The sequence below is a fragment of the Macaca fascicularis genome, chromosome 4 (genome assembly GCF_037993035.2).
Source record: "Macaca fascicularis isolate 582-1 chromosome 4, T2T-MFA8v1.1".
Lineage (NCBI taxonomy): Eukaryota > Metazoa > Chordata > Mammalia > Primates > Cercopithecidae > Macaca > Macaca fascicularis.
The window spans coordinates 13,756,377-13,775,347 of NC_088378.1; the positions used below are offsets into that span (position 1 = coordinate 13,756,377).

The 18,971-nt window shown below is 39.3% G+C and overlaps 1 protein-coding gene across 7 annotated transcripts in view; it reads left to right on the forward strand.

The window, feature by feature from the left end:
• FIG4 (FIG4 phosphoinositide 5-phosphatase) overlaps window positions 1–18,971 on the forward strand; it is a 128,808-nt gene that overhangs the window by 5,744 nt on the left and 104,093 nt on the right. For all 7 annotated transcript variants that reach the window (XR_012433346.1, XM_074036862.1, XM_005551566.4 and 4 more), the window contains exons 2-3: window positions 17,357–17,455; window positions 18,722–18,845. Coding sequence is in view for 3 of the 7 variants with exons in the window: in XM_005551566.4 (XP_005551623.1) it covers window positions 17,357–17,455; window positions 18,722–18,845 (223 nt within the window). In the remaining 4 variants the exon portion in view is untranslated. The remainder of the gene's footprint in view (window positions 1–17,356; window positions 17,456–18,721; window positions 18,846–18,971) is intronic.

The following is an 18,971-nucleotide window of genomic DNA, read 5'->3' on the forward strand; positions in this document are numbered from 1 at the left end:
ATTATTACATTTTACCTCAAAAAGGGAAAAATGTATGATTCAGTAGATCAGGATTTTGGGAGTGACTTAGCTGAGTGATTCTGGCTCAGGGTCTCATGAAATTGCAGTCAAGATTCAACTGGGTTGCAGTCATCTGAAGGCTTGAAAGAAATGGCAGATTTACTTCCAAAATGGCTAACTCACGTGCCTGACAAGTTGAGCTGACTGTTGACAAGGAACTTTGCCTTCTTGCATCATGGACATTTCCACAGGACTTCTTGAGTGTCTGTCCTTACAATGCGGTAGCCTGCTTCATCCAGAGAGTTATACAAGAGAAACAAGGAGGAAACTGCAGTGTCTTTTGTGACTGAGCCTCAGAAGTCACACTCTATCATTTCTACAATATTCTTAACACAGGTTAGCCCTGTTCAGGGTGGGAGGGGACCATATGAAGGACATGAATGCCAAGAGACAGTAATCATTAGGAGTTATTGGAGGCTGCAGAGATTAAAGTTGACTTTTGTCTGTACCTCAGTTGTCCCGTATCGTTTGTAAAAAAGCCTATCCTTTATTAAATTTCTTTGGCATCCTTTGAAAAAATTAGTTGACTGAATAAATGTGGATCTTTTCTTAAACTCTTTCCTTTGATTAATTTTTTTAATTTTTTAAATGTCATTACCAACTTGTCTTGATAATTGTAGTTTTATAGTAAGTCTTAATATCAGGAAGTTTTCCAGCTTTATTCTTTTCCCAAATTATTATGACTATTCTATACCTTTGTGTTTCCACGTGAATTTTACAGTGGGCTTGTCAAAAAAGCTTGTTGGGATTATGATTTGGATTTTATGGAATCTGTAGACCAATTTGGGATAATTGAAATTGTGTAATCTAGAAAGAGGAACACTTTTTGCTTCCCCATCGTTTTTTTTTAACCATTTTTTTCGCCATTTATTTCTTTTTTTTGACCTACGGCCCTGACCAGGACCTCTAGTACAAAGTTGAATAGAAGTGACCAGAACAGACATTCTTGTCTTGTTTTTTATCTTAGAGGGAAAGTATTCGGTCTTTCACTATTGAGTATGATGTAAGCTATTGGTTAGATACCCTTTTTCAGATTGAGGAATATTTCTTGCTTTGGTCTGATGAGGCTTTATAATAAAATCATGAATGGATATTGAATTTTGTCAAATGTTTTTTCCACATCTGCACATGACATTTTCTTTATTTGCATATCATGGCCAATTACATTAATTCACTTTCAAATGTTAAACCTTGGATTTTGGAGGTATACTCTACTTGATCATGGTTTATTACTGTTTTTATATATTGCTAGATTCTATATGCTAATATTTTGTTGAGGATTTTTGCTTTTATTAATACATTCAGGATATTGGTCTATCATTTTCTTAATGTCTTTGTCTGATTTTGGTATCAGGATAACTCCAACTTCATAAAATGAGTTAAAAAGTGTTCATTTTCAGGCCGAGACAGGCGGATCACGAGGTCAGGAGATCAAGACCGTCCTGGCTAACACGGTGAAACCCCGTCTCTACTAAAAAATACAAAAAAAAAATCTAGCCGGGTGAGGTGGCGGGCGCCTGTAGTCCCAGCTACTCGGGAGGCTGAGGCAGGAGAATGGCGTAAAACCGGGAGGTGGAGCTTGCAGTGAGCTGAGATCCGGCCACTGCCTTCCAGCCTGGGCGACAGAGCGAGACTCCGTCTCAAAAAAAAAAAAAAAAAAAAAGTTCATTTTCTGAAAGTGATAACGTGATTGGTATTGCTTCTGTTTTTCAATGTTTGCTAGGATTCGCCAGTGAAAGTTTTGTGGATAGAGTTGCTTTGTGGGGTGAATTTTGATAATGATATCAATCATTTTCCATAACAGATATAGGGCTATACAGATTTTCAGCGGACCTAGAATCAGTTTCGATAAATTATGTTTTTCCAGGAATTTGTTCATTTTATCTTAGTCATTGAATTTATTGGCATTAAGTTGCCCATAATATTCCCTTATAATCCTTTTGATGTCTATAGGATTCGTAGTAAAATTCTCACTTTTATTTCTGACATTGGTGTTTTGTGTTCTCTTCCGTTTTCCCTTGATTCATCTTGCTAGGGATTTGAAAGAATAAACTTTTGACTTGGTTAATTTTCTCTATTGTGTATTTTCTGGTTAATTAATTTCTGCTCTTAGGCTTATTTTTTTTCCTCATATGCATTTTTTTTTTTTTTCTTTTTGAGATGGAGTTTTGCTCTGTCACCCAGGCTGGAGTGCAGTGGCTCGATCTTGGCTCACTGCAGCCTCTGCCTCCTGGGTTCAAGCCATTCTCCTACCGTAGCCTCCCCAGTCACTGGGACTACAGGCCCACGCCACCATGCCTGGCTAATTTTTTCTATTTTTGGTAGTGACAGGATTTCACCATGTTGGCTAGGCTGGTCTGGAACTCCTGACTTCAAGTGATTTGCCTGCCTCAGCCTCCCAAAGTGCTGGGATTACAGGCGTGAGCCACTGTGCCTGGACTCTCATGTGCATTTTGGATTAATCAGTGTCTTATTCTGTTCAGGCTGCTATAACAAAATACCATCAACTAGGTGGCTTATAAACAATGAACATTTGATTCTCACAGTTTGGAGGCTGGTAAGTCCAAGATCAAGGCACTGGCAGACTGAGTGTCTGGTGAGGACCTGCTGTGTCCACACACGATGGAAGAAGCAAATAAGGCTTCATCGGGACTGTTTCATAAGTGCACTATCCCCATTCAGGAGGGCTCTGCTCTCAGGATTGAATCACTTCCAAAAAGTTCCACTTCTGAATACTGTTGCAGAAAGGATTAGGTTTCAACATACGAATTTTAAATGTTTGGGAGGACATAAACATTTAGACCATAGCAATCAGTTCATCTTTCTCTAGCTTCATAAGATAGAAATTTATACCATTGACTTAATTTTTTTTCTTTTCTAATATAAAACATTTAAAACTATCAATGTAAATTTAAAAGTAGTCAAAAGATTAATGACAGATGGTGAAAGTCTTGGTAACCTGGACAACAGATAAAGCAGTATATCCTTACGTGCAAAAATATCTTATAAAATCAGTCTGAAAAATAAAACACCCAATAAAAAGGACAAGGATATAAACAAGTAGCTCACTAAAAAGAAGTTTGAATATGAAAAGATACTCAACTTGCAAGTAATTAAAGCAATAAAATGAAAATAGATTCCCTTTTTTCCCCTATTAGAATGGCAAAGATTTGCCAAAGCCGTTGCTGGGAAGTGTTTGAAAGAAATGGGCATTCTTGTTTTGGTTGATGGGGGTGTATTATGGGTTGAGTATCCCTAATTTGAAAATATGAAATCTGAAATGCTCCAAAATCCAAAATTTTTTTGGACACGACATGACACCACAAGTGGTAATGCCAACAACTATGGAATGTCCACATGGGTGGCTGAGCGAGTGACATCTTTGCTTTCTGATGGTTCAGTGTATGCAAACTTTGTTTCATGCACAAAATTATTTAAGACATTGTATTTAAGACATAGCCTTTAGGCTATGTCTCTAAGGTGTATATGAAACATAAATTGTTATGTTTAGATTGGGTCCCATCCCCAGGATAGCTCATTATGTATATTTTAAAAATCTAAGAAAATACAAAATCTGATTCACTTCTGGTTCCAAGCATTTTTAGATAAGGGACACTCTACCTTTAGTTGGTTATGAAGGAATTAGGAGACACATTAATGAGCAAAAGAGACAGTGGACAAGATGGGCTGTCTCTTGTCCTGAGCCTTCATTTAGAAAGATAATTGGGTAGACTTGCTCTGCAGGTGAAATTCAGGTCATTATTGTTCTCTGTGTATAGAGGTGGATTTTGAGGAGTATCTGGAGAGGAGAGGGAGCTGTGTTGGCAGATGACATGCAGGAAGTGTAGTTCCAGCTTGTGAGGGTTGACCCTTTCCCAGACTTACCTATTCTCTTTGGCACCCAGCACCTTCAATAAGCTCCTTAGCTCTTGTGACTCTGCCCTGGTCCCTAATATGCCCTGTGGCCCAGGCCTAACGCAGCGCTAACAGTCATACAGCCCAGTGCAACTAGGAGTTTCCAGCAGAGATTTAGCAACCTGAAGTTATCCTGGGTGAAACTGCAGTTTGCCTTTACAAGAAGGTGCCCTTGCTTAATATGTGATGGCATAGGGATCTTAGCATCACAATAAGTGACCATTTCATAACAAAGAAATGAACACATAATGGTTGATGTTAAAATTGGTAGCTAAACAGAACTAGGTCTGCATGTGTCTGCATGTGTCTGTTTTGCAGAGGGTGGGGAGATGAAAGTTGTTAGGATAATCTTTACTCTTACTTGTTCAAGATTGTTAGTGTACATGTATGCATTTATTGTCTGCCTTGTTCCGAAAGGATTTAAGGAAGCTCCCTCCCACCCCCATCACAGAAAGTAGAATAAAACAAGAACCACATGGCGAGGAAATGCACCTTTCTTAATTAGCCTTGATTTGTGTAATCAGGGAATGGGAGAGAGCAATATAGGGTGTAGTTGACTAAGGATTGGAAAAGGAAACCAAAGTATATAAAGTGAGAGAAACAGCGATTATATTAATAACTGGTGTAGAATGTGTGGTTGGAGGTGACATTCTTCTTGCTTCTACAGAGGATTTGAAGCTTCCCCAGAGTAAAGCCCTGAAGCTCTAATGGATAGACTTGCAGACCTCTCTTGAGATTCACTTCCCCCTTCTGGGCTGCATTACCCAATTACTGGGATTACTGGACTAAGTGAGAAGGCAGGCTTGCAATACTGTTAGATTGGGAGAAGCAACTTCATGGTGCTCTTTACAAATAATACATTTAATCTGAAAGTTCAAGTGAAGTTTAACATGAATTGAAGCTGTCATACAACCTAAAATTTCTTTCAAGAAGGCTGATTTTCCTCCCTCAGATGAAAAGTGAGTGATTAATTAGCCTGTCATTATAAAAGGAGATAATGTTAGTAGATACTGAATTGCCCGTTAAGTGGATTACCTATTGTATTCCATTGTGGATTTCACATATATATTTTAGAAATACTCATCTTTATACCAAGTCACCTCTGTTAAAGCTATATTGAAATTTTAAGCTTTTGCTTGAACAATGACACTTTACTTTCAGAAGAGAGCCAGCTTAGCTCATCTTCTATCTTAACAGGTATTATTTCAATGTAGCTTTTTTTGGTATCCTAATTCTCCACCCGAACTCCTGCCAAATCCCAAGCCCCAGCATATCTACAAACACACAAACCTTTTCCCCAGTGATGTTGATTTGTAGGCACCTACTTGCATGTATATGTACATTTAGGGAGTCCGGCTGAGGCATGCCTGGTCTATGGAAATCCTGTGTGCTCCAATTACTGCTCCCTTTCCTTCCCTGTTCTTCTTGGATATTTTATTTATCTCCTTTCCCTCTACCATTTGAACTAGGGGGCCTTTTGCTTCTTCAGACTCTGCCAGTACTTGAGATGACTTTTCCGTCTTCTTTCAATCCCTAGTTCTTACTACAAATTTGTAATAAATTGAACCCTGACTTTCCCCTAGATGTATAAATCTCTCAACACATTCACACCCCTTAAGTATTCTTCTGGGTTTCATCTTGAAGCAATGGCTTTAGTCCGGACTGGATGCTCCCAAGGCCTGCACTACAGCTGCCATCCTGTGGTTTCCCTTCACCGTTACCCTATATCATACTGTCTGTGACAGTTTCCCTGTTTTCCTAGATCCCATAATTTCCTGTTTCTTGATTATGACCTCGTTTTGGTAGAGTACTTCCTTTAATTACTTCATGAGAAAGGGTTCATGGAAAGGTCTTTTTTTTTTTTTTTTTTTTAAAGCCCATGCATGTCTAAAAATGTCCTATGCCACCCTCAGGTTTGATTGACAAAATAAATATTGAATTAAGAATTGGAATGAATTTTCCTTTAGAATTTTGAAGGCCTTATGTCATTCTCTTCCACCTTCCAGCGTTGTTGCTGAGAGCTTCTAATGTTATTCTGCTCGAGGTCTTTAGTTTGATGCTTGTTTTTTTTTTTTCTTTTTTCTTTTTAGAAGCTGTGCTAACTTCTTTTTGTGCTCTCTTCTTTTTATCTTCTTCTGACACTACAGAGGTATCGGGGCCTCAAATTCTCAAATTCCGTTTTGGAGGTTCTATTGTGTAAATCGGATTGCTTCTTGACTTTTCCATTGCCAGTTTAGGCGTCAGCTTTGTTACACATGCTTTTCAGTTTCAAATGGTTTTTATTTTTCCCCTTTATCTTCTTTGTTCCTCCTCTTGCTCTTGGGGCTTGAGCCTAAAAACGAACATAAAAAACTTTACTATGGTTTTAGTAAGATGTTTGGGAGGACCAGAGGTGTCCACTCCCCCATCTTTATCCAGGATTCTACTTGTTTTGCACTTCAGACACCTCCGTTGTGCATCTTGCCCCCACTCTGTCCCTGAGACTGCCCACAGAAGGGCCACTCATAAGCGCCTGTCGTCAGATGCTCTGTTCTTATCGACTTGACTTCTCAGCAGCATCTGATGTGAATGTGACTGCTTTCTCCTTTCCCAGATGATCTTTCTTTGCTTTGACGAGTCCGCCCCGTGCTGGGGTTTTCTCATTCACCAGCCATTCCTCCCAATCTTCTCAGCTGGTTCCTTCTCCATATCCAGCCTCTAAATAATGAAGTTCCTCAGGCTAGCTTTTTTGGGCTCTCTTCACTCTCCCTACTCTCTCTAGTAGGTTTAACCCAGTCCCATGGCTTTAAATGCTGCATACGTGCTGATGGCACCCACTGAGCTCTTTTACCCACTGAGTTCTCACTTGGCCTCTCTGGGCATGTTGTAAACAGAACTCTTGGTTTCCCTTCAAACCTGTTTCTTCTCCAATCATCTCGACATCAGTAAGTGGCACCATCATCTAGCTATCTGCTTAAAGGTACTTGGATCTATTACTCTCCTTCCTGATCCCATCTACCAGTAATATAGCTCCAAAATATATCTTCAATTTATCTTTTTCCTCAGGCATTGAGCCCAGTTCCTGACACATATGAGGCATTTACTAGTCAGTGGTCAAATGAGTGACATCAATAGAAACACCAAGAAAATTTACGTAAAAAAATGTGGGCTTGGGGCTTGCATGGTGGCTCATACCTGTAATCCCAGCACTTTGGGAGGTCAAAACAGGTGGATCATTTGAGGTCAGGAGTTCGAGACCAGCCTGGCTAACATGGCGAAACCCTGTCTCTACTAAAAATACAAAAAAAAAAAAAAAAAAAAAAAAGTAGCTGGGTGCCATGGTGCACGTCTGTAATCCCAGCTACTCAGGAGGCTGAGGGAGGAGAATTGCTTGAACCCGGGAAGCCAGGAAGCGGAGGTTCTGGTGAGCCAAGATCACACCACTGCACTCCAGCCTGGGTGACAGAATGAGACTCCATCTCAAAAAAATAAATAAATAAAAAGTAGGCTCTTTAAAAATGATGGAGTCATGAAAAACAAAGCCTGATGGACTATTCTAGATTAAAAGATTTAAAAAGATGTAACATATCTTTACATAAAGATATGTAATACATGGTCCTTGATTAGATTCTGGCTTTTAAAAATCCAGCTATAGAGGATATTATAGAGAGATGTGGGGAAAATTGGAATATAAATTGTACATACGTAATATTGTATCGATATTATGATTATGTGTGATGATACCTGCAACTCATTTTCAGAGGTTCAGAGGAAGAAAGCATCTATCAGGAGTGGGGGAGGGAGAAAACAAATGCAACAAAATATTATCAGTTGGTGAATCTAAATGAAGGGTATATGGGTGTTCGTTGTACTGTTCTGTTGTCTTTGAAAATTTTTTAAAATTAAAAATTGGGGAAAAAATCAACAGTGGAGAAAACTTTAATGGAGGGAAACTTTAGGGAAATTTTGAATCCCCAAAATGCTGAGGTCCATTTTGAGACATACTATTAAATGTAATAAAGGCTGAGGATATACAGAGTTGATGTATTCAACAGGAAGGAAATAAGAACAAGTAGAAACAAGGCCCTTCTGGAAGTTACCACTTAAAAAATTGGTGTGAAAGTGGATGGTCAGCTGCCCACCAGAGGGCAGTGCAGGCAGGGATTCCGCGGTCTACAACAGGCCCGCTGAAATGCAGGGGTTTTCTTTCCCACATAACTGGCTCCACGTGAGGTCGCTGTTCTCTGCACAAAACATTTTTAGGATTCTTAGACTGAGAAGAGAGAGAATGCGGGTAGTTATAGTGCTCCCCATTTCTTTCCCTCCACTCTAATCTATTTCCAGATTCTGTGGGTTTTAGCCTTTGTCTGATTCATGGATTCTTTGGAAGAATCTGGATATGGGAGGTACAGATCTGCCTTCCTAAGTGTGTGTTTCGAAGTCCAATAATGCATTTGCCCATGAGCATGTCAGGATTTATATCTGTTTTTAAAATCACAGACTGCCAAAGTATAATCCCATTGCAATTAATCTTTAGGTTTCGTAGGATTTATTAAAATTCTGTACAACAAACCCCTGTAACACAAGTTTACCTATGTAGCAAACCTTCACATATACATACCCCCAAACCTAAAATAAAAGTTAAATTAAAAAATAAAATTCTAGGGAATTTCATTTAGGGATTTTACCTCTTTTAAACCTAGGATGTGCCTCCTTACTGAGTGGTTGACTTAAGAGCCATTTTTCTATGTGCTTACCCAGAAAAGATGGGTTAGTGTAAATGTCTTAGAAAATTACCCAGCAAATGAAATGATTACTCTGTGGTACATAGCTGTTCTTTCACCTAACACTTAGTCAGTGCCTGAGGTACCATATTGTGCTACTAGACTAGGGAATTAAAATCCAGAGGTTAAAGAGTTAGCCCCAGTCTCCTGAGGTGCTTATAGTAGGGGGCAGACAAGCCCCAAATAATTTTAGACAAGACTTTCAGAAGTAAATACTACGTTTAGATAGAAACAAAAGTGCTTAGGGATTGGTGCAGGTGGACGTGGATGGTTCACTGGCCCTGTCTTGGCTCAGTGCACAAAGTCCTGCTTAGAGGTTCTTCAAGGCCAAACTCAGCATCAGGACTACACCAGCCTGCTGTGACCATCCCCAGATAAGTCAAGTGCCTTTCCTGTGTTCTCATGGCATCCAGTTCATACCTCTGTTAAAGCATGCTATTCATGGTTGTCAGTTTGCATGCTCTTCCCTCCTGAGGACATAGACTGACTACTAACAGATTGGTGCATTCTCTCATTGTGGGTCCATTCTGGTCCTGAACATGCTTTCCTCCCTTTGGGCTAACTCTCTGTTTTCCTCTGGCATTTGTCTTTTTCCTCAAATACAATGGCATAGTCTCACTGACTTCTCACAAAGTGAAGGAAAGAAAAGGAACTAACACTTATTGAGTGGCTTCTTTGTGCTGACCGCTGTAGTCACTGTGTTAGGTGCTTTGTGAACGAACATTTGCTCGCTTATTCTTGTGCCTGTAACAAACATGCCAGGCTTCTTCCCTTTTCAGGTCTTTGCACTTGCTGTTTCCTCTCCTCGAAGCCATTTTTTAAGTCCTCAAGAAGGGCTCCCTGTTCTAAAAAGCACATATAGTTTACAAATCATTCTTCTTAGGTGAATGTTGTTAGATTGGTTACCCCCTCTCCTCTCAGTGGTGGGTAGGGTGTCAGGGACAGGAATTAGCTGAAGCCTGGCTGAGATTCTTTGACTTCCTTTCTCTTTCTGTTTGCTTGTCGAACTGTGCCCCCAGTACATCGAATCCTGTCACTGGATGTCCCAACTTAGTGTACTAATTTTTATTATAATTTCTTTATTTCTACCTCATTATAACTCATAATGTCGTCTAGACTGTACCTCTCCTAGGAGATGCGAGATTGAATTTCTTGACTAGTTTTCCTCTTGACATCAGGCTAACTTATCATTTTTAACAGATTGTTTTGCTCTTCATAACCTATCAGTAAATCAGAACTTTATAAACACATATCACACACATATATATATACTTAATAGTAAAAATGCCATCTATTTCTCCAGATTTAAAGTTAAAACAGTATATCCAAGTGTTCATGTTCTAATATACAGTAGTATCTTACCTTTTAAAGTGTTATCCATTCTTGAAGGTTCAATTCTAGACCCAACTTGTCTGACATTTTTCTCATCTATAGTCTCTTCTATCCATTCTTGAAGGTTCAATTCTAGACCCAACTCGTCAGACGAGTTTTTCTCAACTCGTCTGACATTTTCTCATCACATTAATCTTTCCTGCACTGATTTACTGATTTCCTGTGGTCTACATGCTTCATTTTGGCCTTTAATATCGAAAAACTTATTTGTTATTTAGTTGCTTTGTGTATCTACACCTTATATGTCCAATAGTAAATGGCACAATGTGAGTTGATTGTGGCAGTGTTTTCGCAATTTTTGCAATGTTTAAGAAGTGTCACTTTTTAAAGGACTTTTTGAAGCAAAATATCTCTGTTTTTGCTAATGAAGTTGTACTTATTTTTTAGATAGAATTTTAGAATAATTTCAGTTTTTCTTAGAAGCATTTTCATTTAAATACAGTATTTTTGTATATTTTGATTATTCTTTTCATTCTCAATATTCTTTTTTTTTTTACTTTTAAGTTTGGGGTACACGTGCAGGTTTGTTATGTAGGTAAACCTGTGTCATGGGGTTTGTTGTGCAGATTATTTTGTCATGCAGGTATTAAGCCTAGTACTCATTAGTTATTTTTCTTGATCCTCTCCCTCCTCCCATCCTTTACCCTCCAAAAAACCCCGATGTCTATTGCTTCCCTCTGTGTGTCCATGTACTTGTAAGTGAGAACATGCAGTATTTGGTTTTTTGTTTTTGCATTCGTTTGCCAAGGATAATGGCCTCCAGCTCCACCCATGTTCCTGCAAAGGACTTTTTTATGGCTGCATAGTATTCCATGGTATATATGTACCATGTTTTCTTTATCCAGTCTATCACTGATGGGCATTTAGGTTGAATCCATGTCTTTGCTATTGTGAATAGTACTACAGTGAACATACGTGTGCATGTGTCTTTATAATAGAACGACTTCTATTCCTTTGGGTGTATACCCAGTAATGGGATTGCTGGGCCAAATGATAGTTCTGTTTAGGTCTTAGAGGAATTGCCACACTGTCTTCCACAATGGTTCAACTAATATACACTCCCACTAACGGTGTATAAGTGTTCCTTTTTCTCTGAAACCTTTCCAGCATCTGTTGTTTTCTTTTGACTTTTTAGTAATAGCCATTCTGACTGGTGTGAGATGGTCTTTCATTGTGGTTTTGATTTGCATTTCTCTAATAATCAGTGATGCAGAGATTTTTTTCATATGATTTTTGGCTGCATGTATGTCTTCTTTTAAAAAGTGTCTCTCCATGTGCTTTGCCCACTTTTTAATGGTTTTTTTTCTTGTAAATTTGTTTAAGTCCCTCACAGATGCTGGATATTAGATCTTTGTCAGATGTATAGTTTGCAAAAATTTTCTCCTATTCTGTAAGTTGTCTGTTTAGTCTCTTGATAGTTTGTTTTGCTGTGCAGAAGCTCTTTAGTTTAATTAGATCCCATTTGTCATTTTTTGCTTTTGCTGCAATAGCTTTTGGATCTTCATTATGAAATCTTTACCTGTGCCTATGTCCTGAATGGTATTGCCTATATTATCTTCCAGAGTTTTTATACTTTTGAGTTTTACATTAAAGACATTAATCCATCTTGAGTTAATTTTTGTATGTGGTATAAGGAAGGAGTCCGGTTTCAATCTTCTGCATATGGCTAGCCAGTTCTCCCAGGATCACTTATTGAATAGGGAATCCTTTCCCCATTACTTGTTTCAGTAAGGTTTGTCAAAGACTAGATAGTTGTAGACATGTGGCCTTATTTCTGGGTTCTCTATTCTGTTCTATTGGTCTGTGTATCTGTTTTTGTACCAGTACTATGCTGTTTTGGTTTCTGTAGCCCTGTAGTATAGTTTGAAGTTGGGTAGCATAATGCCTCCAGCTTTGTTCTTATTGCTGAGGATTGTGTTGGCTATTTGGGCTCTTTATTGGTTCCATATGAATTTTAATATAGTTTTTTCTAGTTCTGTGAAAAATGTCAGTGGTAATTTAATAGGAATAACATCAAATCTGTAAATTGCTTTGGGCAGTATGGCCATTTTCACAATATTGATTCTTCCTATCCACGAACATGGAATGTTTTTCCATTTATTTGTGTCATCTCTGATTTCTTTGAGCAATGGTTTGTAGTTCTTGTAGAGATCTTTCACCTCCATAGTTAGCTGTATTCCTAGGTGTTTTATTCTTTTTTGTGACAATTGTGAATGGGAGTTTGTTCCTGATTTGGCTCTCAGTTTGACTGTTGTTGGTGTATAGGAATGCTAGTGATTTTTGCACGTTGATATTGTGTTCTTAGACTTTACTGAAGTTGTTTATCAGCTTAAGAACCTTTGGGCTGAGACTATTGGGTTTTCTAGAAATAGAATCATGTTATCTGCGAAAAGGGATAGTTTGACTTCCTCTCTTCCTATTTGGATACCTTTTATTTCTTTCTCTTGCCTGATTGCCCTGACCAGAACTTGCAATACTGTGTTGAATAGGAGTGTTGAGAGAAGACATCCTTGTTTTGTGCCAGTTTTCAAGGGGAATGCTTCCAGCTGTTGCACATTTGGTATGATGTTGGCTGTGGGTTTGTCATATATTGTTTTTATTATTTTGAGGTATGTTCCTTCAATACCTAGTTTATTGAGTTTTTAACATGAATGGATATTGAATTTTATTGAAAGCATCTGCATCTATTGAGATAATCATGTGATTTTTGTCTTTAGTTCTGTTTATATGGCAAGTCACATTTATTGATTTGCATACGTTGAACCTTGCATCCCAGGGATAAAGCCTACTTTATCATAGTGGATATGCTTTTTGATGTGCTGCTGGATTCAATTTGCCAGTATTTTGTGGAGGATTTTTGCATTGCTGTACATCAAGGATATTGGCCTGAAGTTTTCTTTTTTTGTTGTATCTCTGCCAGGTTTTGGTATTAGGATGATGCTGGCCTCATAGAATGAGTTAGGGAGGAGCCCCTCCTCCTCAGTTTTTTGGGAGTAGTTTCAGTAGAAATGGTACTAGTTCTTCTTTGTACGTCTTCTAGAATTCAGCTTGGAATCCGTCTGGACCTGGGTTTTTTTTTTTTTTTTCCTTGTAGGCTAATTACTGCCTCAATTTCAGAGCTCATTACTGGTCTGTTCAGGGATTGAGTTTCTTCCTGGTTCAGTCATGGGACAGTGTATGTGTCCAGGAATTTATCCATTTCTTCTAGATTTTCTAGTGTATGTGAATAGAGGTGTTCATACTATTCTCTGATAGTTGTTAGTATTTCTGTGGGGTCAGCGTTAATATCCCCCTTGTTGCTTCTGATTGTGTTTGTTTGAATCTTCTCTCTTTTCTTTACTAGTCTAGCTTCCAGTCTATATATTTTATTAGTTTAAAAAAAAAAACAGCTGCTAGATTCGTTGACCTTTTGAACAGTTTTTCGTGTCTCAGTCTCCTTCAGTTCAGCTCTGATTTTGAGTATCCTTGTTCATTTTGTCTTGATGATCTGTCTACTATTGTCAATGTGGTGTTAAAGTCTCCCACTATTAGTGTGTGGGAGTCTAAGTCTCTTTGAAGGTCTCTAAAAGCTTGCTTTATTAATCTGAGTGTTCCTGTGTTGGCTGCATATATATATTAGTTGTATCTTCTTGTTGAATTGAACCCTTTACCATTATGTAGTGTCTTTTTTTAAAACTCTTTTTTTAAAACTTTGTCTTTTTTTAAAACTCTTTGTTGGTTTACAGTCTGTTTAGTCAGACACTAGAATTGCAACCCCTGCTCTTTTCTGTTTCCTGTTTGCTTGATAGATTTTACTTTGTCCCTTTATTTTGAGCCTATGTGTTTTATTGCATGTAAGATGGGTCTCTTGAAGACAGCATACTCATGGGTCTTAGTCCTTTATCCAGTTTGCCACTGTGTATTTTTTAAATGGGGTATTTAGTCCATTTGCATTCAAAGTTAGAATTGGTATGTGTGAACCTATCATCCGGATGTTAGCTGGTCATTTTGCAGACTTGTTTATGTGGTTGCTTTATAGTGTCACTTGAGTGTTTTTGTAGTTGGCTGGGAATGGCCTTTCCTTTCCATATTTAGTGATTCCTTCAGGAGCTCTTGCAAGGCAGTTCTGGTGGTAACAAATTCCCACAGCATGTTTATCTGAAAAGGATGTTATTTCTCCTTTGCTTGTGAAGCTTAGTTTGGCTGCATATGAAATTCTGGGTTGGAAATTATTTTCTTCAAGAAGGTGAATATTGGCCCCCAATCTTTTCTGGCTTTTAGGGTTTCAGCTGAGAGGTCTACCATTAGTCTGATGGGCTTCCCTTTTTAGGTCACCTGACCTTTCTCTTTAGCTGCCTTTAATATTGTTTCTTTCGTTTGACCTTGGAGAATATGATGATAATGTGCCTTGGGGATGATCTTCTAGTGAAGTATCTGACTGGGGTTCTCTGCATTTCTTTAATTTGAATGTTGGCTTCTTTAGATAGGTTGGGGAATTTCTCATGGATGATATCCGGAAATATGTTTTCCAAGTTGGTTCCGTTCTCTTTCTGGTATACCAGTGAGTTGTAGAGTCAGTCTCTTTACGTAATCCCATATTACTCGGAGGGTTTGTTCATACCTCTTCATTCTTTTTTTCTCCATTCTTGTCTTATTTCAGAAAGCCAGTCTTCAAGCTCTGAGATTCTTTCTTCTGTTGGTCTGTTCTGCTATTAGTACTTGTGATTGCATTATGAAATTCTTGTAGTATATTTTTCAGCTCTATCAGGTCAGTTATGTTCTTCTCTATGCTGGCTATTTTGTCTGTCATGTTTTATCATGATTTTTAGCTTCCTTGGATTGGGTTTTAACATATTCCTGTAGTTCAATGAACTTCATTTCTATTCCTATTCTGAATTCTATTTCTGTCATGTCAGCCATCTCAGAACCCTTGCTAGAGAAACAGTGCAGTCTTTTGGAGGAAAAAAGGCACTTCTGGCTTTTTGAGTTGTCAGAGTTCTTGCGCTGGTTCTTTCTCACCTTTGTGGGCTAATGTTTCTTCAGTCTTTGAAGCTGTTGACCTTTGTATGGCTTTTTTTTTTCTTTTATCCTATTTGATGACCTTAAGGGTTCGATTGTGGGATAAGGTGGATTCAGTTGACAGGTTTTGTTTCTGGAAGATTATAGGGGGCCAATATTCAGCTGCCAACTCCTGGACTGTGTGCTTTAATTCTGGAATACTTGCATTGGGCTCTGACTTTGTTCTCTGGCTCCTTGAGGTTAGGTATCCAATGTGCTGAGGGTGCCAACGTGTAGTGAGTGCTGGTCACTACACTTTGATAGGTGGTGTCAGCCAAAGCATTTCATGGTGTGGTGGCAGTGGGATCTTTTCTCATTCACATGTGCCAGTGGCAGCGAAAGCATGGTGGCTGTAGCAGGGTGCCAGCAGGTGCCTGCCTCCATGTGGGCATTCACAGCAGCAGCAGAGGCAGCATGGCTCAGGAGGTGGGGGAGGCCCTGCTGGTGTGCATGTAGTCATCATGGTGATCCTGTTAGCACAGGGGCGGGGCACTGGTAGATGCAGGTCTATATACACTCTCTGTGTGCTGAAGGCGATTGTGGTCACTGAGGGTTGGGGAGGGTCCACTGGTCTCTGTGCCTAGTTTCACTCCCATGGCAGCATTGGCACAGGGGTGGGATGAGGACGGGGCAGGCTGGCTCTGGCCCACCAAGGCTTCAGCTGCAGTGGCAGTGCAGCTGAAGGAGGGAGGTGGATTGCACCCCCAACTGCAGCAGTGGCAGGACAGGGTACATGCATGCACACACGTGCACTGGTAGGGCAAGGAAGACAAAACCCGTCCGCGCACACACATGTTGGCAAAGTGGTGTTGGAAGTGGTGGTGAGCCTGGGGGAAGCTGCAGTGGAGGGAGGGAGAGCGTAGGCTGCTGGGTGGCCATGGGGGCCACCCCACTAGAGCTCTTCACCAGTCAGGTACCAGTCTACCAGCACAGGGACTCTGATGCAGGCCCCTAGGGCACCTGAGGCTGCCCTGCAAGCAGGACTGGGGCCCTGGGAGAGAAGTCAGCAGACCAAGGGGTTCTCCGGTCGACTGTCCAGTCCGATGGGCAAGAGCGCCCTTCAGAGTTCAGGTCTGACAGTTCCCGTACGGCTAAAGTCTCCTATGGGAACAAGTCAACCCTAGCGGGATGAGTGTGCCTGGCTGGGCTCCACTACAAACGCTCCCATACCAAACCCTTTGGGCTCTGCATCAGCCAGCGTGTTGCCCCTACCACTTCTCTAAGCAGCTTTCCCTGCCAACTCGAGTGTCTGTGGTGCTCAGGGAGTCCTCCCTCTGTCAGGATTCCAGAGGCCTTGACGAGAGTAAGTTTCTCCTCACCAGTTCAACTCACCCATTCCCCCAGAGTCACTGGGGGCCAGGAACAAATGCCGGTGCATGGTGGTCCCATGCAGCGTTCCCAACTTCCTCACTCTTCAGCCTAACTTCTGTGTCTTCCTGCCACCACTCTCAGTGCCTTCCCTCTGCAGATCTGTTAGGAGTGCTCCGGTTGTCCTGGCCCCTCCGTGACAGCTGTTCTGCCCGGCTGCCTCTAGGCAGCCATCTCGCCCAGCACCTCTCCAGTATTTATTTAATAAGACTAATGTGATTGTGTTTAGTCGGAATGCTCCAAGGAACTGTTTTAGGAAAGAAAGAATAATAATAATTTCTTGTAGCTTATCTATAAAAGGTCATTTGGGAAGGACAACCATTTTAATCATTTATGGGACTCTGGGGTAGATTTTATAGTTGCTGTATTAAAGACATTATCAGACATTTATGAACATTTGTAAGTAGTTCTTTGATAAGCTGTCAGTACTTTAGTAGCTATAATTGTCTAAGCATTCCTAATTACATGTTGAGCTTTAGAGTTTTTACCAGAGCTTCTTCCTGGTAAAGCTTAAACATCAGCCTCTAATCAGTTAGATTAATCTCTAAATTTATGACAATTGAATTCATCTGACCTGGTTACTGGGCACATTTCAGACATCAGACTGATCTTTATCATGAAACCACTAGGAATATTTTAATTTTAAAATTGGCCTTTTGGAGTCAGCTTTCCTTTAATCTGCCGGTTATACATAACAGAAATATTTCTTTAAAAAGTAACCTGACTTTATTAATGTATTTAATTTCAAAAACTGAAGTGGTATAAAATGTGTATAGCACAAAATGCCTTGATAAACTAATGACATTCCTTTTTATTTATAGAGATACTTCCTAGTTGGGAGCAATAATGCAGAAACGAAATATCGTGTCTTGAAGATTGATAGAACAGAACCAAAAGATTTGGTCATAATTGATGACAGGGTAAGTATCCTCCAAACCTGACTGCAAAAAAACTTTCATACCTGTTGTTTAAAGGATATGAAATATCCTTACAGCTTTTAGTGGTATATTATTTTTATCATAAATCGAAAGGTTTCAGTTATTTTTCTTGGTTGGCTAGAATTTGAATCTCCAGTCTGATTTCTAGAAATCACTGGTGTCAAGAAGTATGCCAGAATTATACTTTGCCCCTCATTTTGACTTGTTTTCAAAAACACACTCTTAGGGTAAGATAATGAGTATTGTTTCTTAAAGAGCTGACATTTTAAGGATTCAATGTAACTTAATATTGCATCTGCCAAAGAGATGATCTATTGTGGTTCTTTAATATCAAGCTACTTGAAGTCAGGGAAGACTTCTATGCTACAGACTTTATTTTGCTCCTAAAAATCAGCTCTAGGACCTTTTCTGATGATTTGCTATACACTAAGGAAATGTTAAGCTGTTCTTATCCAGAGGTTAGATTATCCAGAGTCAAGAATACAGAGGCTGGAATTCAGGTGGCACAAAAACCTGAAGCTGTTAGTCAAAAGTGAAATACTATATGGTGGTTTGAACAGTTAAGTTTAACTTTTTCACACAAAAGAACTTAAGTTACATTTTGTATTGAAATTCCTGTCTGTGAATATTTCTGAATCCATGAAGATTCCTGGTTTCTCAGATATGTAGTAACTACAGTTTGGAATCCATTTTCACTAAGCTACTTGTAACAAAACTATTTTCTGTGTTGTAATAATTTTAGATAAATTCTTTTTATGATTTCCCATGCTACTCCTGGGGTCCATTCTGCCCACACCTGTCTGAACGTTTTAAACAATGTAATGTAATGGTTCTTGGCTTTATTTGGAGATGGGAGCAATTGGTCACGGAGCCCTTTGAAATGCTAAGAAAATCTGTGGGCCTTCTCATAAAGATGCACATTTACTCAGAATTTTACATACAGTTTTAAGGGATTCATGGACTCTTGAAATTTACCTGTAGATCCCTTAAATCTCTGCATCTCTGGTTTAGAGTATAAGGTTTGGACGGTTTTTTTTTAGTATAGCAGCGTGATCCAATAACCAATCTTAATTGCTAATGTTAAAGAACTTGTTAGCTTCTTAAAATTGTAGCTTACTTGTGTACTATTATATACTTCTGTATGAAATAGTTGATGATGCTTGTAGGTAACTTTTAACTTTCAGGCACAAATAATAAATAATCTACAGTCTAAGCACAACCTTACAGAGTAAATGTGCTTGTTTTTAGCATGTCTATACTCAACAAGAAGTAAGGGAACTTCTTGGCCGCTTGGATCTTGGAAATAGAACAAAGATGGGACAGAAAGGATCCTCGGGCTTATTTCGAGCGGTTTCAGCTTTTGGTGTTGTGGGTAAGAAATCTGCCCCCTTCTTACAATCTTTTGTTTTTTGTTTTTGTTTTCTCTACATAGACTACTTAAAGGAGTTTATAAGGCTATCAAGCTTTAAAATTATAATTACCTGTAGCTTTGGTTATT